The sequence below is a fragment of the Schistocerca nitens genome, chromosome 1 (genome assembly GCF_023898315.1).
Source record: "Schistocerca nitens isolate TAMUIC-IGC-003100 chromosome 1, iqSchNite1.1, whole genome shotgun sequence".
In the NCBI taxonomy this organism is placed as follows: Eukaryota; Metazoa; Arthropoda; class Insecta; order Orthoptera; family Acrididae; genus Schistocerca; species Schistocerca nitens.
Genome location: NC_064614.1, coordinates 1009955420 through 1009982244, shown reverse-complemented (window position 1 = coordinate 1009982244; position 26825 = coordinate 1009955420). Strand labels below are relative to the sequence as shown.

The 26825-nt window shown below is 44.9% G+C and overlaps 1 protein-coding gene across 2 annotated transcripts in view; it reads right to left on the bottom strand.

The window, feature by feature from the left end:
- The window catches only part of LOC126195604 (lysosomal acid glucosylceramidase-like), a 149290-nt gene that overhangs the window by 71765 nt on the left and 50700 nt on the right, over positions 1-26825 (bottom strand). For both annotated transcript variants that reach the window (XM_049934232.1, XM_049934239.1), the window contains exons 3-5: positions 19789-19927; positions 18682-18835; positions 10413-10573 (exon numbers count right to left, since the gene is read on the bottom strand). In XM_049934232.1, the coding sequence (XP_049790189.1) occupies positions 10413-10573; positions 18682-18835; positions 19789-19927 (454 nt within the window). The remainder of the gene's footprint in view (positions 1-10412; positions 10574-18681; positions 18836-19788; positions 19928-26825) is intronic.

Sequence of the window (26825 nt, the reverse complement as noted above, 5' to 3'; positions counted from 1 at the left end):
CTCAAGGATTAAAACTGCTTGGTGGACTGAAACTATAGCCCCATTGGCAAAAATCGTACTCTATGTTGTGACACTGTCTAGTGACGTCCCCAGCCGAGAAAACGGACTTGGTCTCTATAACACATTTTCGCTCTATGTTTACTGACAAAGAAGAGAGCCCTGCGATGCCACTACACTGCCTGACAAAAGAAGTGAACCATCCTGATGAGATGGTCGGGTGTCAATGTAACTTTGTGTACGTACACATCATGGACGGGTACGTAAATAATTACAGTTGCAATCCGCTATGACAGCTACAAATGCCACCACAGTGCATTAGGGCTGCTCGTGTTTAGTGTTGTTACCAGGCGTGGTAAGGTGTACTCTGGGTGACAAAAGTCGTGTAATAGCAATGTGCACATATTGCATAGATGGCGGTAGCATCGCATACACATGGTATATTAATTCTCGTCGGGCGGCCATAATCACGTCGGAAGGCTTTTCACATGAATCAACTACGTACAAATGGCGGCTTCGGCAATGCGATATTGGCAAAGCCGCCATTTGTTCGCAAGTGATACATGTGAAAAGCTTTCCAAAGTGATTATGGCCGCACGACGAGAATTAAAGGATTTTGAACGCGGGAACAGAGTTGGAGCCAGACGCACGGGACATTCCATTTCGGAAATAGTTAGGGAATTCAATATTCTGAGCTCTAAAGTGTCAAGAATGTGCTGAGAACACCAAATTTCAGGCATTACCTCTTACCACGGACAAAACATTGGCCGACAGCCTTCACTTAACGACAGAGAGCAATGGCGTTTGCGTAGATTTGTTGAGTGCTAACAGACAAGTGACACTGTATCAAATAGCGGCAAAAATCAGTGTGGGTCGTACGACAAACGTATCCCTTGGGACACTGCGGCGAAATCTGGCGTTAATGCCCTATGGCAGCAGACGACCGACTCGAATGCTTTTGCTAACAGCATGAAATCGCCTGCAGAGCCTCTCCTGGGCGCAGGACCATCTCAGGTGGACGTTAGAAGCCGGAAAAATTCGTGGCATGATCACGTAAGTCTCGATTTCAGTTGACAAGAGCTGATGGTGGGGTTAGAGTGTACTGCAGACCCCATAAAGCCGTGGACTCAAGTTGTCAACAAGGCACTGTGCAAGCTGGTGGTGGCTCCGTAATGGAGTAGGCTATGATTACGTTGGATGGACTCGGTCGTGGTTATGTTCGGCTACTTGGAGATCTTCTACAGCCAGTCATGGACTTCATGTTCCCAAAGAGCGATGGAACTTGTATGGATGACAATGCGGCGTCTCAGTGGGCCACAATTGTTCGCGACTGCTTTGAAGAACATTCTGGACAATGTGTAAGTGGGCTGCTTCTGTGTTGGCAGCGCTGTGTAGCGCTTTGCTTGGATTTCTGACTGCGCTTTCTTTGTAAGAGGCTCTGTGGCTGGCTGGACTCGTTGTTGGAAGTTAATCGCCAGTAGTGTTGGGCAGTTGGAAATTAGTCAATAGCAGTGACGGAAGTACTGGTGGGCAGTTGGAGATGAATGGCCAGCAGTGATGGATGTTAGATGTGAGAAGCTTGCATTGATGGAGGGTAGAGGTCTGAAGTGTTAGCGTTGGCTGACGATCTGTACATGTTCGACCTGGAGATTGAATATCATTCATGATTATATACCTTTGTACTAGATGTCAGTGACGATTTATGTTTGTGTCTGAACTGGATGTCACATTATTAAGGGGCTCCGGAACGCCCTATACTTGCAATGTTAAAATAACTCTTATAAATTACATCTTTCCTCACAAAGTATTTGAGGTAGGAAGTTGAACTTTTTACAGATTATTTATTGGAATATGGGCTACAACTTAACACAGGGATTTTACAAAATTTTAGTTCAGTTATTAAAGATGATTTTTTTTCAATTGTAATGAAAATTCACAACATTTTTTTGCAATTTTTTATTTATATATTCAAAAATATACAGTTTTTTTGGAAAAAGGCTGTGTTAAATTATGCAGAAGGTACTGTGTAACATTTACTGAAAGTTTGAAACAAATATGTTTGGAAGATCCTTAGAAAACATGTAATTAGTATGAGAAAATAAAAGTTTTGGGAATCGAGCGACAAAGATTGGATTAACTTTTTAGTGCATTCCAGGTCCATAGGATGGATTATCTTCATCCTCTGCAAACTCCTCCTCCAGCTTCCTCTTGTTCCTCCTCCTGTTTACTCTTGCTTGTATTTCTAGACTCTTTACAGCCCTGTCTGCAGCCCGAAGGCGTTCCTTGTCTAAAGCAAGCATCGCTCGTACCATGTTAGAACCTATCTTCATTCCCATATTTCTAAATACCTTTGGCTTTCCAACATTTCTCCTTTTCTTAAAAGCCTTCAGAGGAGTTCTAATAACTTTACTTTTACTCATTATTATACTTCAACAAAACAGAGACTCAAGAAACAGAATTAATTACGAATATTTTCGAGATAACGACAGAGTAAATAAACATGAAACAATCCACAATCACACCAGCGATATATATTGAACCATCACAGGTTAGCCACAACACATACTTTATCTCACATCACTAAAATGTACCTGATGAACACGGACGTTAATAATAACACCACTTGACAGCAGTTTAACAGCGCCACAGTGGATCACGCCCATGTAGAACACATTTCAAAAAAATTTAAAAATAGTTGTAGTCTTCGGAATTGAATAAATTATATATCTATTAAAAGGTAATAGTCTGCAGATTCAGAAAACGCAAAAAAGTAAAAATTGAATTTTTCATGATTTTGAGCCTTTCCGGAGCCCCTTAAGCTAAAAATACATTATTTGGTTTGCAACAAAATCTTTCCTTTGCTAACCACATGCCTATTAGTAGTTAGAGGCTTTAGTAGTTAGAATCTTTTATTTAGCTGGCAATGTTGACGTTCGCTGTATTGCAGTAGTTCGTGTAATGATGATTTTTGTGAGGTAAGTGTTTAATGAAATGTATAGGTTACTGTTAAGATTTCTTTTCAGTCAGGGCCATTCTTTTGAATTAATTATTTGAAGTCAGGTTGTAATTTTTTCGAGCAGTCAGATTGCGTTGCGCTAGAATATTGTGGTTCAGTGTTGACATGATAAGAATACGTAAAGAGAAAGTAGGTTCACTTCCATTCAATTTCACTCAGCAGTTTAAGTGAAATATTTAATATAGAAGATTCAAATGCGAGCTAATGATTTGGCCAACCAGATCGCCGGACATGAATCCCATCGTCGAGCAGAGTGGCCGCGCGGTTTAGGGCGCCATGTCACCTATTACACGACCCCCTCCCGCCGGAGGTTCGAGTGCTCCTTCGGACACGGGTGTGTGTGTGTTGTTCTTAGCATAAGTTAAAGTAGTGTGTAAGTCTAGAGACCGATGACCTCAGCAGTCTGGTCCCTTAGAAATTCACATACATTTGAACATTTTGAACTTGAATCCCATAGAACGTTTATGGGGACTTTATCGAGAGGTCGGTTCATGCACAACATCCTTCACCGGCACACTTTCGCAGTTATGGACGGCTGGAGAGACATTATGGCTCAGTTTTTCTCCGGGGGACTTCCAACGACTCGTTTATTCCATGCCACCTCGAGCTACTACGCAAAGCCCGGCAAAAGGAGATCTGACACGACATTACGAGGTATCCCCTGACTTTTGTGCGCTCAGTGTCTGAACTGGGAGGACAGCGTCAGAAGTTCAGTAATCACTACGAAGGACACGAAGACGTCACTTACTCCTACGAGACAATGTTATCAGCATCTGAAAGCGTCTGAACTGTTTCTGTTTTGCCGGCTGATCGAACTGTGCAGCATCCAGATTTGTAGGGCATTCGGATATGACAGTGGTCGGATGTTGGACTGCAAGGAACGTGAGGACAGGCATACTAGCATCAAGACTCCGGTCGATCACGTCTGACCACCACCAAGGTAGGATCGCTGTATCGTGCATCAAGCACATTGTAACTCCTGCAAACCTGCGCCTGTCATCCGAACGCAGGTAACGGGCTCTCTGTCGTCCCGCACAATTGGTCAGAGACTAACAGCAGCCTGACTAGAAAATGGTTTAAATGGCTCTGAGCACTATGGGACTTAACATCTGAGCTTATCCGTCCCCTAGAACCTAGAACTACTTAAACCTAACTAACCTAAGGACATCACACACATCCATGTCCGAGGCAGGATTCGAACCTTCGACCGTCGCGGTTCCAGACTGAAGCGCCTAGAACCGCTCGGCCACATCGGCTGGCAGCCGGACGAGAGCGCTACCTTATAGTGTGCGGCTGCTGTTAAGTCCACAGCGCAAACGGCTGCGTTTGGAGTGGTGTCGTGATGGGGAATCATAGACTACTGATGAATGGCGCTGCATTATGTACAGCGTTGAATCGCGGGCTCGCACTACACTGGATAATTATTCTCGGTGAGTTTGGTGGCGACTCAAGTCAGGGAGTTCAAATATCTGGGCGCAATATTCAGAGACGAACCATCCAGTAAAATGGAAATACAGGCAAGACTACAGGCGGGTAATCGCTGTTATCACGGCCTTAATGCTGTCCTCAAAATCAGAAGTCTGTCAAGACATTTCAAAATAAACATCTACAAAACACTCCTACAGCCAGTAGTACCATTTGGATGCGCCACCTGGAGTATAACCAAGCAAGATCTGAACAGACTGATGGTATTTGAAAGGAAAGTTCTTCCGAAGATTTTTGGATAAGTTCACGATAATGAGAGTGAAAAATGGAGGATTCGTCACAATATAGAGTTGTATGATATTTACAAAGAGCCGAACATATTGGCTATAATGAAGACACGACTCCAGTGGGCAGGGCATGTTGCTCGAATGCGGGACAACCGATGGCCGAAAACAGTACTCAGCACCAAGCAAACCGGAAGAAGGCCCGTAGGAAGACCTAGAACCCGAGGGAGTCACTGCGTATCCAAAGACCTTCAGAGAGTGGGACTGCTGGAATGATGGCAGAAAGGTGCCGAAGACAGACTGAAGTGGAGACAATCTCTCAAAGCAGCGCTCGGTCCATTGGGCCTGATCGCGTAAAGTAAAGTAACCAAGTAAAGAGTATGGTGGCGATCTGGGGAGAGGTCGCATTCTTCCAATGTTTTGGAGAGGCACAGCAGCGTTACTCCTGGTGTCTTGGTGTTGACAGCCATCAGGTATTGTTTCAGATAACGGCTGGTAGTGACCGAGAGAACTCTGGCTGAACAACAGGACGTAAAGGTCATCCTGCATCCGCACGTGTTACCTCTCGGGCGACAGTATCGTGATGGCATTTTTCAGCGTGACAATGTTCCTCCACATCCTCCGCATATGGCATATCTCTATGGAGTGTCTCCGTAATGTTGAGGTAATCGTTTGTCCAGTAAGATCTCCACGCCTGATCTCGACAGAACATATGTAGCTCCAGAGCGGACGCAATTCCGTCCCTTTTGCCAGTACCCAGGATATTTAGAACTAGTTACAATAGTTGTGGGCCAGCTTCCCAACCGAATCAGTGGGTGCATCCAGGCGAGACGGGGTGCAAAGTCATACTGATAAGAGGGTACAGACTGCCAAGTCCTTTTAAAATTTGTTCGAATTTGTAATACTGAAATGTCACATACCTTCTCAAGACTTGAAGTTTCATTTGGTTTTCTCCTCTCCTTCTGGGTGCTTCAAATTATTGTAGGGTATTCTGTTTAGTGCACAGGAGAAAGAGATTACAAAGAACGGAATCGTTTACGCCAGGGTTTTAGTTTAAATGAGCGCGTTACTCAGAACTAATACATAATTTCAAGAGTAGGCTTCTTCCTGGCTTCATAGTGGATGTGGACACATCATCTTCATAAGAGGTATAAAACAACTACCAGATGGAAGAGTATTGTCATGGTCGGCTCTCCCAAGGCTATCAGTAGTTTTGATGGAATATCGTCTACTCCCGGGGCCTTGTTTCGACTTAGGTCTTTCGGTGCTTTGTCAAACTCTTCACGCAGTATTATACACTCCTGGAAATTGAAATAAGAACACCGTGAATTCATTGTCCCAGGAAGGGGAAACTTTATTGACACATTCCTGGGGTCAGATACATCACATGATCACACTGACAGAACCACAGGCACATAGACACAGGCAACAGAGCATGCACAATGTCGGCACTAGTACAGTGTATATCCACCTTTCGCAGCAATGCAGGCTGCTATTCTCCCATGGAGACGATCGTAGAGATGCTGGATGTAGTCCTGTGGAACGGCTTGCCATGCCATTTCCACCTGGAGCCTCAGTTGGACCAGCGTTCGTGCTGGACGTGCAGACCGCGTGAGACGACGCTTCATCCAGTCCCAAACATGCTCAATGGGGGACAGATCCGGAGATCTTGCTGGCCAGGGTAGTTGACTTACACCTTCTAGAGCACGTTGGGTGGCACGGGATACATGCGGACGTGCATTGTCCTGTTGGAACAGCAAGTTCCCTTGCCGGTCTAGGAATGGTAGAACGATGGGTTCGATGACGGTTTGGATGTACCGTGCACTATTCAGTGTCCCCTCGACGATCACCAGTGGTGTACGGCCAGTGTAGGAGATCGCTCCCCACACCATGATGCCGGGTGTTGGCCCTGTGTGCCTCGGTCGTATGCAGTCCTGATTGTGGCGCTCACCTGCACGGCGCCAAACACGCATACGACCATCATTGGCACCAAGGCAGAAGCGACTCTCATCGCTGAAGACGACACGTCTCCATTCGTCCCTCCATTCACGCCTGTCGCGACACCACTGGAGGCGGGCTGCACGATGTTGGGGCGTGAGCGGAAGACGGCCTAACGGTGTGCGGGACCGTAGCCCAGCTTCATGGAGACGATTGCGAATGGTCCTCGCCGATACCCCAGGAGCAACAGTGTCCCTAATTTGCTCAGTCAGGAACCGCGCGACTGCTACGGTCGCAGGTTCGAATCCTGACTCGGGCATGGATGTGTGTGATGTCCTTAGGTTAGTTAGGTTTAAGTAGTTCTAAGTTCTAGGGGACTTATGACCACAGATGTTGAGTCCCATAGTGCTGAGAGCCATTTGAACCATTTAATCGAATTAAGGATAGAGCCACGGGTCGTAACACATCTGAAATGTAACGTCCACTGTCCAATGCGCCGTCAATGCGAACAAGAGGTGACCGAGACGTGTAACCAATGGCACCCCATACCATCACGCAGGGTGATACGCCAGTATGGCGATGACGAATACACGCTTCCAATGTGCGTTCACCGCGATGTCGCCAAACACGGATACGACCTTCATGATGCTGTAAACAGAACCCGGATTCATCAGAAAAAAATGACGTTTTGCCATTCGTGCACCCAGGTTCGTCGCTGAGTACACCATCGCAGGCGCTCCTGTCTGGGATGCAGTGTCAAGGATAACTGCAGCCATGGTCTCCGAGCTGATAGTCCATGCTACTGCAAACGTCGTCGAACTGTTCGTGCAGATAGTTGTCTTGCAAACGTCCCCATCTGTTGACTCAGGGAACGAGACGTGGCTGCACGATCCCTTACAGCCATGCGGATAAGATGCCTGTCATCTCGACTGCTAGTGATACGAGGCCATTGGGATCCAGCACGGCGTTCCGTATTACCCTCCTGAACCCACCGATTCCATATTCTGCTAACAGCCATTGGATCTCGACCAACGCGAGCAGCAACGTCGCGATACGATAAACCGCAATCGCGATAGGCTACAATCCGACCTTTATCAAAGTCGGAAACGTGATGGTACGCATTTCTCCTCCTTATACGAGGCTTCACAACAACGTTTCACCAGGTAACGCCGGTCAACTGCTGTTTGTGTATGAGAAATCGGTTGGAAACTTTCCTCATGGCAGCACGTTGTAGGTGTCGCCACCGGCGCCAACCTTGTGTGAATGTTCTGAAAAGCTGATCATTTGCATATCACAGCGTCTTCTTCCTGTCGGTTAAATTTCGCGTTTGTAGCACGTTATCTTCGTGGTGTAGCAGTTTTAATGGCCAGTAGTTTATTTCTGGAGGGACGCTAACTAGAAGTCGGTTCGTGCAACATGAAGGCGAGTTGTCTCCTCCTTACACGGGGCATCACAACAACGTTTCACCAGGCAACGCGCTCTGCAAGTTGTGCAGGAACTTTCCCGGCCAGCACAGCCTCCGGAATTGTGTCCAATAGAGCACGTTTGAGATATGACGGGACGAGAAGTGACTCGTCCAACTATTCAACCAAGAATTCTTATAAAACCACGTGAGCAGCAGTGAAATAACGTATCTCAGTACAGTATTCGTCATCTGTACGATCAGCTGGATGCTAGAATCAGAGCCGGTGTTTCCGCCTGTGAGAGATTCACCAAGTACTAACATCGGTGTTCACGATGGGTCGACACCTACTACACCAGAACCGCTTGTGCTGTCATCTCTAAATGTAATAATTTCATGTATTCCATATGCACTGTTGCAACAATAAATCTTGACCGAATTGGGAACCTCTGAAAGGGTGTACTAACTGTTTTCCGGCTCTGTAATATCTTTGAATAACAGACATTAAATATTGTATCGTCCCAAAACGTGTCCAGAAGATCGTCGTACATGAAAAGTAGATGTGGGAGATGAACATGAGCCCATATCTCTATGCAGCACCTGTGGAATGAATTGCAAACTGTCACAGCGATTTGGCACCTTCCATTAAACGCAGACGTAACTGAGTACCCCATGAAAAGTTTCCAGCGTTTGCAACGTATTTATAAATGTTAGAGAAAAGGTTTCAGATTTCTATGCACAATGGGATAGGAATGATGATAGAAATAGGATCACATTTGAGGAAGTGGAGAAAGTGGTCAATAGATTGCAGTGCAATAAAGCGGCTGGGGTGGATGAAATTAAGTCGGAACTCATCAAATACAGTGGAATGTCAGGTCTTAAATGGCTACACAGGATAATTGAAATGACGTGGGAGTCGGGACAGGTTCCATCAGACTGGACGAAAGCAGTAATCACACCAATCTTTAAACATGGAAACAGAAAAGATTGTAACAATTACAGAGGTATCTCTTTAATCAGCGTTGTGGGTAAAATATTATCAGGTATTGTTGAAAGGAAAGTGCGAGTATTAGTTGAGGGCAAACTGGATGAAAATCAGTGTGGGTTTAGGCCTGTTAAAGGTTGTCAGGACCAGATCTTTAGTTTACGGCAAATAACGGAGAAGTGTTACGAGTGGAACAGGGAATTGTATCTATGCTTTATAGATCTAGAAAAGGCATATGACCGGGTTCCTAGGAGGAAATTATTGTCTATTCTACGAGATTATGGAATAGGAGGCAAACTTTTGAAAGCAATTAAAGGTCTTTACATAGACAGTGAGGCAGCAGTTAGAGTTGACGGTAAATTGAGTTCATGGTTCAGGGTAGTTTCAGGGATAAGACAAGGCTGCAACCTGTCTCCACTGTTGTTCATATTATTTATGGATCATATGTTGAAAACAATAGACTGGCTGGGTGAGATTAAGATATGTGAACACAAAATTAGCAGTCTCGCATATGCGGATGACTTAGTTGTGATGGCAGATTCGATTGAAAGTTTGCAAAGTAATATTTCAGAGCTAGTCCAGAAATGTAAGGACTATGGTATGAAGATTATGATCTCCAAAACGAAAGTAATGACAGTGGGAAAGAGATATAAACGGATTGAGTGCCAAATAGGAGGAACAAAGTTAGAACAGGGGGACGGTTTCAAGTACTTAGGATGCATATTTTCACAGGATGGTAACATAGTGAAAGAACTGGAAGCGAGGTGTAGCAAAGCTAATGCAGTGAGCGCTCAGCTACGATGTACTTTCTTCTGCAAGAAGGAAGTCAGTACCAAGCCTAAGTTATCTGTGCACCGTTCAATCTTTCGACCAACTTTGTTGTATGGGAGCGAAAGGTGGGTGGATTCAGGTTACCTTATCAATAAGGTTGAGGTTACGGATATGAAAGTAGCTAGGATGATTGCAGGTACTAGTAGATGGGAACAAGACAGAAGGATGTCCACAATGAGGAAATCAAAGAAAAACTGGGAATGAACTCTATAAATGTAGCAGTCAGGGCGAACTAGCTTAGATGATGGGGTCATGTTACACGCATAGTTGAAGCAAGGTTACCCAAGAGACTCATGGGTTCAGCAGTAGAGGGTAGGAGGAGTCGGGGCAGACCAAGGAGAAGGTACCTGGATTCGGTTCAGAATGATTTTGAAGTAATAGGCTTAACATCAGAAGAGGCACCAATGTTAGCACTGAACAGGGGATCATGGAGGAATTTTATAAGGGGGACTATGCTCTAGACTGAACGCTGAAAGGCATAATCAGTCTGAAATGATGATGATAGAGAAAAGGTATGAACAGCAGGTGACTAACCTGAGCAGGTAGTCGGCCCACAGCTGCCAGTACTCTCTGAACAACTTGCCCTCGCCGTTGAACTTGCCGTTGGTCTTCATCCAGGTGGGCGCGCTCCAGGCAGCCGCCACCAGCAGCAGCTCCTCCCCTCTGAGGTCCTGCGCGTGCTGCAGGTATGGAATCTGTCGACAAAAAGCACCACACACTGTCAGGGTACGCAGCTGGTGGAGCAAAGGCGCAAAGTGCTTTGATACTGAGCTTCAGATGTGTCTACATCTACATCTACATATCTATATATATACTCCGCTAGCCAACAAGCGGTGTGTGGCGGAGGGCACAATTCGCGCCAAAGTCATATTCCCCCCCCCCCCCCCCCTCTGTTCCACTCGCGGATCGCGAGAGGGAAAAACGACTGTCTGAACGCCTCAGTACGAGCTCTAATTTCCCTTATCTTTGAATGGTTATCATTGCGCGATTTGAAAGTTAGTCGTAATAATATATGCTCTACATCCTCGGTGAAGATCGGATTTCAGAATTTAGTGAGCAGCCCCTTCCGTTTAGCGCGCCGTCTATCTGCAAGTGTGCCCACTTCAAACTTTCTATCAGATTTTTAACGCTCTCGCGATGGCTAAATGTAACAGTCACGAATCTTGCAGCTCTTCTATGGACCTTCTCAATCTCTTGAATTACACCCAACTGGTAAGGGTCCCATACCGACGAACAATACTCTAAGACTGGACAAACTAACGTATTGTAAGCTATCCTGCATCGCTTTTCTACCAATAAACCGCAATCTAGAGTTCACCTTACCCCTTACTTGTGCAATCTGATCATTCCATTTGAGATCATTTCGAATAGCCACACACATATACTTGACGTATGTTACCGCTTCCAAAGACTGGGCATTTATTTTGTACTCGTGCATTAATGGGGATTTTCGCCTTGTTATACGCAGTAGGTTACACTTACTAATATTGAGAGATACACCAAGCATTTATTTTCTGCAAAGCCTCATTGATTTGTTGACAACCTTTGTGTGATACTACTTTCCTGTAGACTACCGCATCATCGGCAAACAGTCTAATGTCGCTGTCAGTACCATCAAACAGATCGTTTATGTAAATCGTAAAAAGCAGCGGACCTATTACGCTGCCCTGGGCCACACCTGAAGTTACGCTTGTTTCTGTTGAAGTCACGCCATTCAGGACGACGTACTGCTCTCTGTCTGTTAGAAAAGTTTCTATGCAACCGCATACGTCATCGGATAGACCGCAAGCGCGCACGTTTTGGAGCAAGCCACAGTGCTGAACTGAAAAAAAAAAAATGAGGCTCTGAGCACTATGGGACTTAACTGACGTGGTCATCAGTCCCCTAGAACTTAGAACTATTTAAACCAACTAACCTAAGGACAACACACACATCCATGCCCGAGGCAGGATTCGAACCTGCGACCGCAGCGGTCGCGCGGTTCCAGACTGTAGCGCCTAGAACCGCTCGGCCACTCCGGCCGGCTGCGGAACTGAGTCGAACGCCTTTCGAAAGTGGCATCAACCTGGGAGCCGGCGTCTAGAGGCTGTTGTATATCATGCACAAAGAGGGCCAGCTGCATCACGCATGACTGCTGTTTCCTAAAACCGTGCTGGTTTCTGCAGATGAGCTTCTCAGAGTCTAGAAAGGTCATTATATCTGAACACAAAATATGTTCCATAATTCTACAACAAATCGTCAGTGAAATTGGCCGGTAATTATGTGCATCCGATTTTCTACCCTTTTTATAGATTGCTATGACCTGGGCCTTTTTCCAGTACCGTGGAACTTTCTGCTGTTCTAATGATCTTTGATAGATGATGGATAAAAATGGTGCTATATTTGTAGCATAGTCAACATATAATCTTACGGGGGTACCGTCTGGACAGATGCCTTCCTGGCGTCTAAGGATCTTAACTGTTTTACAATCCCAGATATACTAAACACTATGTCAGCCATTCTTGCGTTTGTTCGATAATTGAAAGGGGGAATGGTGCTGCAGTCCTCTGCCGTAAATGAGTTTTTGAAAGCTAGGTTTAGAGTTTCGGTCCTCTGTTTATCATCACGTGTAGGTCAGGTAAATTCATTGTCATTCTTATAGTTACAGGATGTACATTGCTCAGCCAGAACATTATCACAACCTACTAATAGCACGTATTTCCACATTTGGCACAGATGATAGCGGCGACGCGTCGTCGCGTGGAAGCAATGATGCCTTAGTAAGTAGCTGGACGGATTTGGTATCACATCTGCACACACAAGTCACCTAATTCCCGTAAATTCCGGAGAGGAGAAACAGACTCTGACGCCACGTCTAATCACATGCCAGATACGTTGGATCGTGTTCAGATCTGGCCAGTTGGGAGCCAGCACATTAGTTGTAATTCACCACTCTGTTCCTCGAACCCACCCTCACACTCCTGAAAAATTCCACTGCCGTCTGGAAACATGATCGTCATGAAGCAGTATATGTAGTTTGCAATCAATGTACGATATTCCTTTGCCGTCATGGTACCTTGCACGAGCTCCACGGAGCATTGGATGCCCACGAGAATGTTACGCAGAGCATAGTGAGACCACTGCTAGTTTGTCTCCGTCCCACAGTAGAGGTGTCAAGGAGCTGTTCCCCTGGAAGACGAGGGATTTGCGCCCTCCCACCAGCGGGATCCATCAGACCACGCAACGCTCTGCCACTGCGCCAGCGTCCAGCGCCCAAGACCACGTGCCCATTTCAGTCGTAGTTGCCGGTGTTAACATTGGCACGTGCATGGGTCGTTGGCTGCAGAGGGCCATTGTTAGGAGTGTTCAGACACACTTGCCCTCTGCCCAGCATTAAAGTCTGATGTTAGTTCCGCCCAGGGTGCGATTTGTGCTTTTACCAGTGGGGGGGGGGGGGGGGGGGGATGTCTTAGGGGGTTAGTAGAATTATATATGTTACTAGCTTGGACCGTGGCGTTACGCATGGTTAAACAGCTATTTATAAATAGATGTTAATGCCGAAACTCACTATTGACGCGTATGCACTATCAGAAAGTACATTATAGATAAAGCTTATTTACAAAATCATCTACATACGGGTACAGATATAGGAGGGGAATTCAAAAAGTAGAGGCACATTTGTCGAAAGTTGTACTTATTCTGATGATAGAAAACTGAAACATATTAATAGTATTATTAAAAACTTTCAGTGTTCGGCTCCACAAATATAAATTATAAGTAAAGTTTTACTCCAATGCGTGGGAAATAAACATCCCAGGTTGGGATGCATAAACTAAAACCAGAGAGGGGGGCTGGTCTGATGCAGAGGGGGGGGGGGGGGGGGGGGGAAATCTCCCCCGTCCCACACTGCAAATCGCACACTGGTTCCGCCACAGTTTGCCGCTTGTCCCGTTTTACCAGTCTGCACAGCCTACAATATCCGACATCACAAATGAGAGTTGGCCACCCAACCCCACAACGCCTGCCGCCTGGATGTGATTTCACCTTGTTTCGCCACGTGTTGAAGACCCTTACCACTCACTCCTCTAACACCCAAGTCGTGCAGTTTCTGCAATGCACATGCCGAGCCTCCAGGCCATCACAATCTGTCCTCGGGCGCCTTCCCCAGTCTCCACACGGATAACACGCTCTCTGATACTACGTGAACTGTGTATGTGTCTGACTAGCGTTCATTCCTCGCCAGGTGACACTGCTCTCCCCTGGACGGGTGGTCATAATGTTAATAAACCACACAGATTCCTGGTTAGAAATTGAATTTTCTGAAGTTTCCGCTGGTCCTAGTACAGAGGTTCCCAGTCTTTCTGAGGCTGTTACCGCCGAATGGAATCAGATATTAACCTTTAACCTCTCCTTCCCTCGTCGTCAATAACATTAGCTTCTAACTAAACTTTATAAAGAAAAACGGTTTTCAAAATGGTGAAATCTAAATGATATTTAGTTGTTCTAGGCGTTTTATTAAATCACACAATAATGAAACAGTGACAATGGTAGACTTTACTGTTTATTTTTTAATGGAGTGATGAAGCAATTTTCAGTACCCTCTGAGCACTATGGGACTTAACATCTGAGGTCATCAGTCCCGTAGAACTTAGAACTACTTAAACCTAACTAACCTAAGGACATCACACACATCCATGCACGAGGCAGGATTCGAACCTGCGACCGTAGCCCTCGCGCGGTTCCAGACTGAAACGCCTAGAACCGCTCGGCCACAACGGCCGGCTGCTACCAACAATTTCTTCTCAGAAATGAAACATAATTATACACTTTGAGGGTAGACATTCGTTACAAAACACGATTCCTCTGCACCACTCAACTCCCTAGTGGCGCTTGCTTCACCAACACCCTGCATCTCCCATTTAAAATCAGTCAAATTAAAATTGGTGCACTATACTCCTGCTTGAAAATCACTTGATTGCTGGACTCCTTACTTCTGAACAAGAGGAAATTGGAAGACTTCAGGATGCTATTGATTCGTGGGTTACCGCTCCCTCTATTAATAACGACAACAATTACAGCAATACACCGTATTCCTACTACTGTGTAGTAGAAATCTTATAATTATTGTTGTGCTGTGCTGTCAATTAGTTCATTTTCTGTGAAAAGAGGCAAGCCATTTCACTCACCTCTTTTCATTTATTTTTAATTAGTAACGCGATAGGAGGGAATTGAGTTAGTTTATATGGAGTGATAAGATTACAGTGATTGTGTATGGTGATATCAGATCCTCTTTTTAACATTCTTTCACCTAACACGATGCTGGCTATGACAGTTGTTTTTCTGGGTGAGCTTTGGAAGCGAGGAGCACAGTGAGATACGAGACACATGACGTATTGAGAGCAGAAGCAACGAGCCGCTTTGCGGGACTGTGGGCAGGGGACCGGCAGGCGTTGCTGCTCTCGCGTTGTCTTGAGAAAATCCACCTCAACAACTCGTGTGAGTGTTGATTTATTACATACCCACTGTCCGCCCGCAGTAGGTGAGTGATCAGCGCGACAGAATGTCAATCCTAAGGGCCCAGGTTCTATTCCCGGCTGGGTCGGAGTTTTTCTCCCCTCAGGGACTGGGTGTTGTGTTGTCCTAATCATCATCATTTCATCCCCATCGACTCGCAAGTCGCCGAAGTGGCGTCAAATCGACAGACTTGCACCCGGCGAACGGTCTACCCGACGGGAGGCCCTAGTCACACGACATTTACATTTTTTACGTGTCCACTTGGTCTAGCTAAAGCATTCGTTCCTGACAATGGAAAGCTGCCAACAGGAGGTAGGCGCTCGGACCATATTAAGAAAAATTATTTTAGCAGATAAAACAGTTCTGTAGCTCTGACATACTGCAGATTCAGAAGATGTCGCAGCGTTCGTGGCTAGCATCGTGCACAGTTTGTTAGCTTTTCCCAGGACGTGAAATGCGAGGCTAGCTGTTGGTTGAGTCGGCACTGATTCGTGAGATAGAAGTGATGTCCAGAGGACATAACACGTTCTTTAGAAAAGAGGGAAAGAAACTGACATCTTTTTAAAGAAACAGTCATGCCATTGGCGGACTTACTTAACCTTAGAGAGGACTGTTGGTCGATATTTTCTAGGCGGGAAGAAGGGACAAGTCAGTTCCTTACTGACTTGGAAAGAAAGACTCCCTCCCTGGACTCGGTGCCGAACACACTGCAGGCTGCAGGCTGCGCTCTCAACTGGAGGAGCCGCCTGGGATCCAGTATCCGGCTCTTCAGAGAGCAATCCTGGTGTCGAACATAAGAGCAGCGAGACACGGTGTCACCATACCGTCTGTATTAAACTGAAGAGTATGGTGAGTATGGCTTTCAGGCCCGTCATTTTAGGAAAATGAAGTTCAGATTCATGATAGGTTTCCTTGTCCCACGTTTGTTGGTTGGGTTGGGTTTTTTAGGGGAAGAGACCAAACAGCGAGGTCATCGGTCTCATCGGATTAGGAAAGGACGGGGAAGGAAGTCGGCCATGCCCTTTCAAAGGAACCATCCCGGTATTTGCCTGGAGCGATTTCGGGGAATCACGGAAAACCTAAATCAGGATGGCCGGACGCGGGATTGAACCGTCGTCCTCCCGAATGCGAGTCCAATGTGCTAGCCACTGCGCCACCTCGCTCGGTCCACGTTTGTTGGTTTCTCCATTTCTCTCTGCACACAGTCACTATAATTGTTATATAATCAAGCTGAGATAAATTATTAAGCAGTTCTGATCTCATCGAGTGACCTTGTCAACTGATAGTCCAACTTTTACAGTTCTCGTGGTTAATTCTGTGATTGCAGCTTTAGTAATTTCATGATTGTTTTGGATGCTTTACGATAGTAATGCTTTTTGTAATAAACCACAGATTAATTGAATCAAAGTCCCCTCCTAAGATTCACTGCTAGGGCCACAGTATTTCGTAGTTTTAATCAATGCACTGAGTACACTACGAGGGTCAGTCAAAAAGTAATGCCTCCTATTTTTTTTTCTACGTTTAATTGTCAGGAAATTTAAATGCAATTACATAGGTTGAAAACCACAACATTGAGGATCATTTTGCCATTTTTCAATGTAATCTCCGCCCATCTCTACAGTTTTGGTCCATCTTTGAACAAGGGCATGTATCCCAGCACGGTAAAAATCACAGCTCTGCTTCCTAAGCCATTGACGCACGGATGTTTTGACGGCCTCCTCATCTTCAAAATGAATCCCACGATGAGCTTCTTTTAGTGGCCCGAACAGATGGAAGTCTGATGGTGCCAGGTCAGGGCTGTATGGGGGATGAGGCAAAACTTCCCATCCAATTTTGACAATCTCGTCAGAGGTGTGACGACTGGTGTGTGGCCTTGCATTGTCATGCAAAAGAAGAACATCTGCCATTGATTTTGTTGGGCGAACTCACTGAAGACGTGCTTTAAGTTTTTTGAGGGTTGTGACGTATTGAACAGAATTTATTGTGCATCCCTGCTCCAAAAAATCAACCAGAATCACACCCTCTGTATCCCAGAAAACTGTTGCCATAACTTTCCCTGCCGATCGCACAGTTTTGAATTTTTTCTTCCTCGGCGAGCTTGTGTGACGCCACTCCATTGACTGCCTCTTTGATTCGGGTTCAAAAAAATGCACCCATGTTTCGTCCCCGGTCACAATTTTTTTCAGAAACTCATCTCCCTCCAAACGGAAGCGCTGCAAGTGTTGGGAGGCTATTGTTTTCCTTGCCTCTTTATTCTGATCGGTTAACATTCTTGGAACCCACCGTGCACAAACTTTTGAGTACCCCAATTGTTTAATAATCGTGATCACACTGCCTTTACTAAGAGAAATAATGCGACACACTTCATCTGCAGTCACCCGACGGTCACCACGAATGATGTCATCAACTTGCTGAATGTTGTGTGGAGTCACTGCACTCACCGGCCTGCCGCTCCGCTTTTCGTCAGTCAACGGTGTTTGCCCTTCAGCTTCCTTACAACGACGAACCCATCGTCTAACAGTGCTGACATCCACTGTCACAACACCATACACCTTATTCAGTCTTTCATGAATGCGTATGGGCGTTTCACCTTCTGCATTCAAGAATTCAATCACACAACGCTGTCTCAAACGAACATCGATGTCGGCCATCTTACAAACTTCTGCTGTGCTGCCACCTGTTGACACAGAAAGTTACTACTGCAGTGGATTGCAGAAGAAGGTTTGAGGAATGGCGCCAAATTCAAATTTTTCACTTAACTTAATTTCTTTAAGTAGAAAAAAAATGGAAGGCATTACTTTTTGACCGACCCTCGTAATTCCAGCATTTGGTCACAAGAGTACGCCTGTATCACAATTAATTCTGTTTCAGTTAAATTCACTTACACACGCGTAGGGTTTTGCAATTGTGAAATAAATATTGAAACAATTTCTGGTCTCGTCTGGGAACGACCTGAAACACAGAGAAGGAACTTTAATGAGATATTTAAGCGTTTCTGATGTATGTCTCCCAGTTCTACTGCCGTAGATGCGTTCTACAAACCGCAAAGTTTGGATGTTGTGAGTGGCCTGTGTGAGGAAGATGAGGAATATGAGTAATGATCTTTTAAAAATAATTTGGTTTCCTGGCCAAAACACAATTGAACTCTTTTATTTTACCCCCCTAAAAATTACGTTACACCTTCACGGGGTAATTACCCCCAAGTTGGGAACCACTGTTCTAGTTGGTGAATAATAAAGACTGTGTACACTGCATGCCTCTTCTCATAAACGTGTTCGTTGTTCAAGTTCTGGTGGCACACGTGACGTACCTTGTAGAGCAGGTCCTCGTCGGCGAGGCTGAAGTGCTCCAGGCTGGTGTCGTTCTCCACGTCGTCGTAGGAGTAGGTGCGCGTCGAGAAGTCGGTACCCGCCGCGGGCACGCGCGCCATGTTGTAGTGCAGGCCCTCCGGCGCGAAGTAAGCCCTGCACACAACCCCCTCTGTAGCGTCGCAGAGACTGCAGTGACTAAAGCTTCGCAGCTACACTGCCTTGTCCATTCCTTCCACGTTCCACAGTACTGAATAAAGACAAGTCACTTCATTCGTAGAAAACCTCTCAGCACGATCTAGTGAAGCCACCTTGGGAGAGGGTATGGAGAGTGGAGAGATGGAGAGCAGGTGGGACGTGGAAATACAGGCGCTGCAGCGGACGGGGGCGGGAGAGAATGGGAGAGACCAGCGGGTGAGGGGGATCGAGTTTACGGGAGGTGTAGAGGATCCGTATCTGTTCGAGGAAAAGGAGGAGGTGGGGGAACGGAATAAGGTCGTACAGGATCCGCGTGGGGGAGGGGAGACGGATGCGATAGGCGAGGCGAAGAGCATGGCGTTCTAGGATCTGAAGGGATTTGTGAAAGGTAGGGGGAGCGGAGATCCAGGCAGGGTGGGCGTAGCAAAGGATAGGACGAATAAGGGATTTATAGGTATGGAGGATGGTGGGGGATCCAGAACCCACGTACATCCGGAAAGGAGCTTGAGGAGACAGAGTCGGGAGCGTGCCTTGGCTTGGATTGTCCGGAGGTGGGGGGTCCAGGAGAGGCGACGGTCGAGGGTGACGCCAAGGTACTTAAGGGTGGGGTTGAGGGCGATAGGACAGCCATAAATGGTGATATAGAAATCGAGGAGGCGGAAGGAAGGGGTGGTTTTGCCTACGATGATCGCCTGGGTTTTGGAAGGAGAGGTAGTCATCGAAAGCTTGGGATTTTATCCAAATTTGACGCGGCAAGTAAACCGAGAACTTTTTATGCAAGAACTCCGTCGCGAAAGACTTCGTAGTTATATTAAATTATATATTATATTTTTAAAGAACGTTACACTTGGATATTTTTAAAGAGCGTTACAACCGAAATACGAGGCAAAACAGTCGTGCTGAGTACGCACCTGAGCAGGTTTTCCCGCGCAGCGTCGCTGAGCGCCGCCATGTTGAGGCCCGCAGCGTCGGTCATGGCGCCGCCGAAGCCGTGCACCTCCTGGTACCGCACCGAGCGGTTCACCGACAGGACCGCCTCCGAGTCGCCGGCTGCAACACAAACACGGTGCACGTTCAGACATATGTACACAAGTGATTAAAAGTTAAGCATTCAAAAAGGGAGCTTACTTCCTGAACAGCATATCGTAAGGGTTACACAATATGGTAAAGCTTAATCACAACGTAATTGGCAGAAAACATACAATATTTAAACGTGTAATTGTGAACTGTTATCTAACCCGTGTGTCTCTTACCGGCCTATGTAATATTTCCTGTTCTTACGGAGGACTAAACTAACAACAGTTCTTCAGTAATGAAAGTCGTTCAGTTAGATATTGCTTACTTCAAAAAGTCAGAGAAAGATTGCGGGAAATTAACAGTCACATTCTGCTCAACAAAAATAATTTCCGTTTTGCCACATAGATTGTTTCATTTCTTAATTCATAAACTTTCGCTATTTGAGCCAGTGTAGACGGAAAACCATTCACCGTGCGGCTACCCAACTTTATAGGAATGTTCTTCAGATTGTACACTGCAGGATTTGCGTTATGAGTAGCGTTTGTGTCATAACTTGGGTTCAAAATGGCTCTGAGCACTATGGGACTTCAGAGGTCATCAGTCCCCTAGAACTTAGAACTACCTAAACCTAACTAACCTAAGGACATCACACACATCCATGCCCGAGGCAGGATTCGAACCTGCGACCGTAGCAGCAGCGCGGTTCCGGACTGAAGCGCCTAGAACCGCTCGGCCATAACTTGGGGTTAGGCGCCGGTACTGGTACGGCGGGGTAGGATCGGAACACTAGCGTCAGTGCGCATTACAGTTTCAGACAGTCAATATGGATACGGACAAGGCGAGCAAGGCTGTACTCGTAAAGTTGTTTGATCAAAAGAACAGCATTAGTGATCCTGTTCTTCGCGAGTACCGATGCATTAAAGGAATACGGAGAGGCTCTCTTTCCGCACCGGGGTTGAAGAACGTGATTCGGAAGTTCGATTTAACTGGCGATTTGATAATTGCTCCAGGAGAGGCAGAAGACCAACTGTGTCACAAATTGTTGACGCAGTCACTGTTGCCGTGGCTGACAATGCTGGACGCACTATACGATCTTCAAGCTGAGTCGCGACGGCTGAACACCCCATCGACCAACGTTCGAAAAGTGTTACGAACAATTTCTAGTGTGGTTCCAGGATGTCGTGGATGCAGACGGTCGTCACACTGAACAATTTTTGTTACCTGAAACTTTAAAATGGGACGTAATTAACATTTGTTACTCTGACATGTGAAAATTAAAATGTTTCTTTCAGTAGTTTATTCGTTATTTCCCTTCCGGTGTAGGAAAGTATAAGTGGTCTCTAGAATAATATGTTCAGTCTGACAGTCAGTGAAAGAATGAAACAAGAGCTAACGTTAACATCCCGTCGATGTCGTAGCCGTTAGAGAGGAAAATGTGGCTGTTTGGTTATCTGATGTGTAACAATTTCATTCTGACTTTGTAACATTTCATGTTTACTTCGGTGTTTCAATATCGTTCTGGTTGCTTCGTAACTCTGTGCAGTAAACGGCACGCAATCTACTGCACTTGTCGGACACGTTTAGAATTGTTTTGTCTGGAATATTAAGTCTGAAAATTTAATGTCTTTTGCTTTTTAAAAGAACGCCATTTCGAACATTACCAGCACACAGGGTAGAGGACAGGAGGCGGAAGAAACAGAGACAGTAAATAATTACATGTTTTGGACCAAGACATGTTAACGCTGAGGATACAATGAAAGCAGCTGCGAGTCGATTACATCGACACCACTGTATGCAGAAATAACGCCGATTGACTAATACAAGTAAGTCGGACAAGAGCCCGCCCGGTTGGCCGTGCGGTCTAACGCACGGCTTTCCGGCCGGGAAGGATTTGTGGCGACGTCCGGTGAGCCGGCCAGTCTGTGGATGGTTTTTAGGCGGTTTTCCATCTGCCTCGGCGAATGCGGGCTGGTTCCCCTTATTCCGCCTCAGCTACACAATGTCGGCGATTGCTGCGCAAACAAGTTCTCCACGTACGCGTACACCACCATTACTCTACCACGCAAACATAGGGGTTACACTCGTCTGGTGTGAGACGTTCCCTGGGGGCTCCACCGGGGGCCGAACCGCACAATAACCCTGGGTTCGGTGTGGGGCGGCGGAGGGGTGAAGTGGACTGCGACAGTCGTCGTGGGGTTGTGGACCACTGCGGCTGCGGGGGGGACGGAGGCTCTCCATCGTTTATAGTTCCCCGGTTAACATAAGTCGGACAAGATACATAGTTCGTAACAGAGGATTTTGCACATTCGTGGACAGTCTCCCTAATAGAGTGGGTAGCGTCGTTGACCTCAATGTTGACGTATTTGGTTCGATAGCGGTCGATCAGTTTTTTTGTGGGATAGGTGGACTTAGACCGGAGTCCTCTCACAAGGGAACCTCCCCATCGCACCCCCCTCAGATTTAGTTATAAGTTGGCACAGTGGATAGGCCTTGAAAAACGGAACACAGATCAATCGAGAGAACAGGAAGAAGTTGTGTGGAACTATGAAAAAAATATGCAAAATATACAAACTGAGTAGTCCATGCGCAAGATAGGTAACATCAAGGATGATGTAAGCACAGGAGCGCCTTGGTCCCGTGGTTAGAGTGAGCAGCTGCGGAACGAGGGGTCCTTGGTTCAAGTCTTCCCTTGAGTGAAAATTTTAATTTTTTTTTATTTTCGCGAAGTTATGATCTGTCCGTTCGTTCATTGACGTCTCTGTTCACTGTAATAAGTTTAGTGTCTGTGTTTTGCGACAGCACCGCAAAACCGTGCGATTAGTAGACGAAAGGACGTGCCTCTCCAATGGGAACCGAAAACATTTGATCGCAAGGTCATGGGTCAACCGATTCCTCCACAGGAAAACACGTCTGATATATTCTATACGACACTGGTGACGGCCTGTGCATCACATGACAGGAATATGTTGTCAACCCACCTAGCTTGCACACTTGGCGAATGGGTAAAAAGATTCTTCTACCTTGCCCGATTTAGTTTTTCTTGTGTATGTGATAATCACTCCCAAAAAGTGATGGAAATATAGGAGTTTGTCAGATAATAATTGTCTGAAAATAAAAAATTAAACTTTTCTCTCGAGGGAAGATTTGAACCAAGGACCTCTCGCTCCGCAGCTGATCACGCTAACCACGGGACCACGGCGCTCCTAAGCTCATACCGTCGTTGAAGTTGCATATCTTGCCTTGGACTATTCAGTATGTATACTTTGCTTATTTTTTTTCATAGTTTTACACAACTTCTTCCTGTTTTCTCGATTGATCTCTGTTCAGTTTTTCAAGGCCTATCCACTGTGCCAACTTATAACCAAATCTGAGGGGGGTGCGATGGGGAGGTTCCTTTGTCAGTATCGTGAGGTCTGCTGAGAAACTAAGCGAGTAAAGAATCAACGACGTGCACATACAAGTTGGCGATTTCTAGCCGAATTGAAGACCTGCCACTAAATTCGATAATTTCATATATTAATTAATCACATCCATGTTGTAAATTCAAGAAATTACACTTGAGAGTAGTTACAATAAAATATCATGTACCAGTTTTCGACTGTTTCCGCCTCCTGTGCCAGCCTCTTCATTTCAGAGAAGCACTTGTATCCTCCGTCCCCTATTTCTTGTCGTATGAATCCATTCTCTGTCCTTCCGTCCCGATTCTTCCATCTGCACTTCCTCTAGTACCACCGAAGTTGTTCCTTGACGTCCTGTTATCCTGCACCTTCTTATTGTCAACGTTTCTGTCTTCGCCAATTCTACGAAGAACATTCCTTTCTTATCAGTTCATTTTTATTTCAAACAACCTTCTTTAGCAGCACATCTGAAGCGCTTCGATTCCATCCTTTTTCAGGGCACGATTCACTGTCATACAATGCTGCGCTCCAAAAGTACATTCTTAGAAATTTCATCCTAACATTAAGACCTATGGCTTGACCAGGAGTGCTCTCATTTTCTGAACTATTGTTCTTTTTATGTCCTGATTGCTTCGGCCGTCATGTATTACTTTACTTCCACGGTTGCAGAATTCTTTGTCTACTTCGTTGGCACCAATTTTTATGTTAAGTAGATCGCTAATTTCATTTCCGCTAGTTCTCATTATTTTCGTCTTTTTTCGATTTACTCTCAATCTGCATTTATGTACTCATTAGACCGTTCATTACCATCAACAGGTCTTGTAATTCATCTTCACTTCCACTGCCAATACCAATTCTTCAGTTGATATCTTGTCACCCTCTTGAGGCTTTTTCTAAAATCCATCATTGTTGCTTAGGCGTATAGGCTGAACAGTAGGAACGAATGACTCCATCTCTGTCTTACAGCCTTCTTAATTCCAATACTTCCTTTTTAGTCTTCCACTCTTACTTGTCCCTCATGGTTTTTGTACATGTTACCTTCCTCTCCCTATAGCTTACTTCCGTTTTTCTCAGAATTTCGGAAGTCTTGTAGCATTTTATACTGTCTAACGTTTTTTCAGCGTCCACAATTCCTACGAACGTAACTTTTTAAAATCTTGCTTCGTCTAAAGCGCAACATTAAAACTGACCCACTGACTTTACCTTTCTTAAAGCCAAACTGATAGTCATTTAATACATCGTCAGTTTTCTTTTCCATTCATCTTGTCAGAGGCTTGGATGCATGAACTGTTAAACTGACGGTGGGATGGTTTCCACAATTATCTGCTCTTGCTATATTCAGGACGGTTCGACGATTTTCTACCCACAAGTTTGGTGTTACGTCTCCAGTCTCAGAGATTCTACACAGCTGCTTGAATAGTCGTTTGGTTGCAACTTTCCTCAGTTATAGAAATTCTAATGAAATGTTATTTAAATGCCTTATTTGATCGCAAGTCTTCGAAAGCTCTGTTCAGCTCTGAATCAAATATTGGATTCCTTATATCTGTCTTATTGACTCCATTTAATCTTCCGTCACATCATCAGACAAGTCCTCCGTCTCGTACAGTCTTTAAATGTACTCTTTCCAGCTATCCTCTCCCTCCTCTGCGTTTAACACTGGAATTCTCATCGCACTTCATGTTGACGTCTTTGCTTTTAATGCCACCAAAGGCTGTTCTGACTTATCTATACCCTGAATCAGTGCTCCAACGACAGTTTCTGTTTTGATTTATTCACATTTTTCCTGCAATCATTTCGCCTTTCCTTCCCTGCACTTCCTGTTTACTTCATCCCTTAGTGATTTATGCTGCTGTATTCCTGTCTTTCCTTGAACATTTTTGTACTTCCCCTTTCGTCGGTCAGTTGAAGATATTTTTCTGTTACCCACGGTTTCTTTGCAGTCAGTTTTCTTATACCTGTGTTTGTCCATATTCCTTGATCACCCTTTTAGATACGACTATTTTTCTTCAGCTGAACTGCCTACTGTGCTGTTCGGTAGTGGAGAACTTAGACTGAAATAATATTCTAATATTTATAAGAATGCTGTGAGCTAGAGGTAGTAAACTAATTTAATACTTTGATGCAAAATGCATTACAGCGCAAAGCACTGCGGAACACAGTTCTTTTCACCTACTTTTCCTAAGTTGTCCGCTTATAGTGTGATTTGCGCAAATTAAGTAAAAAAAATATTAAGCGAGATTTTCTTAAATAGTATCATCTTAGACCGGACTGTTATATATTATGTGGCTGACAACAGTTTTGTTGGTGACGGGGGAGGGCTGTGTCCTATGCTGATGGAAGAGGCTCGGTTTTGAGTCTGACGGTGACAACTGTATCTGAGGTGGCATCTTGTCGGCGTGACAGCGCTCTATTCGCTACAAGAAAAACCACTATGGGCCTCTTCTCAACAGCGACCACTTCTGTCCTCAAAAGAGGATTATCGGGACATCCTTGTCGAGGGAAATGTTGCACGTTGTCAACAGAATTTTAGGTAACTTCTCTGTTGAGCTTTTAAATACAGGCAGAAGGATGTCATCATGTCTAGTGCAATGTTTGCCCGTAGCTCCTCGGCTTAGTAAAGGTAACAAACAACAATAAAATGAGAACATCATAGTTTGTGAATCGTAAACCCAGGCAGCACCAACAGCTGATATTAAGTACACGAACGAATTAATTTTTTCTGGTAAATTCTCCGCCAAATTAAAAAAAAAAAAGCGATATTAAGTTCAGTGTGAGAGATCCAAGGGGGAACGTTTGATAAACATCCTACTACCTGCACTCAAAATTATTTATAGGCATCTGATTATGTTCATAAATCGTTTAAATACTGAATATTACTTTCATCTCTGAGTAAAATTGGTCATCCTTTAACAGCTACAAAAACTAGGTAAATTACAATTATGTAGGCGCAGCAGAAAAAAAAAACATGGTTAATTTCAGTGGTGGTTCACGAAAATGAATTGCAGAAAATAGATGAAACTATGGAGCAAGAGCTCTTTTAAACACAAATATTACCAAAACTGTTTTATTTGCGCGCAACTCACTGTTATTTCCTTGTAACTTTAATAAACTTGAATTATGAGCTATGAGATAACGCCTCAAAAGGTTTGTATAGCAAAGGATGAAAGAAATCTTCCCATGTATTATTAATCTTAGGTTCTAGAGAGATTACTTTAACTGACTAGCACTGAATAAACAGAAAATATAGATCTCTTGCTTTAAATTCCTCATAGTAAAGAAAGAATATAGCACACTTCACATAACGTAGTTTTTATTGCCGTTTTAACCATCGCCAGATGATTTTATTAACTTGTCTAACAGAAAATAGTTTAAGATAATGAGATCTCGTGACCCTCATGTGGGGCATATTAGTACGAGAAATTTATGCTCTCATTATCTAGAATACTGAATATATTTTATATCTTAAGTGTCAAAGTGCATAGAAATAATTTTTAGAGATCTGAAGTTAATCGTTGAAAAGTTCGAAACTGGTT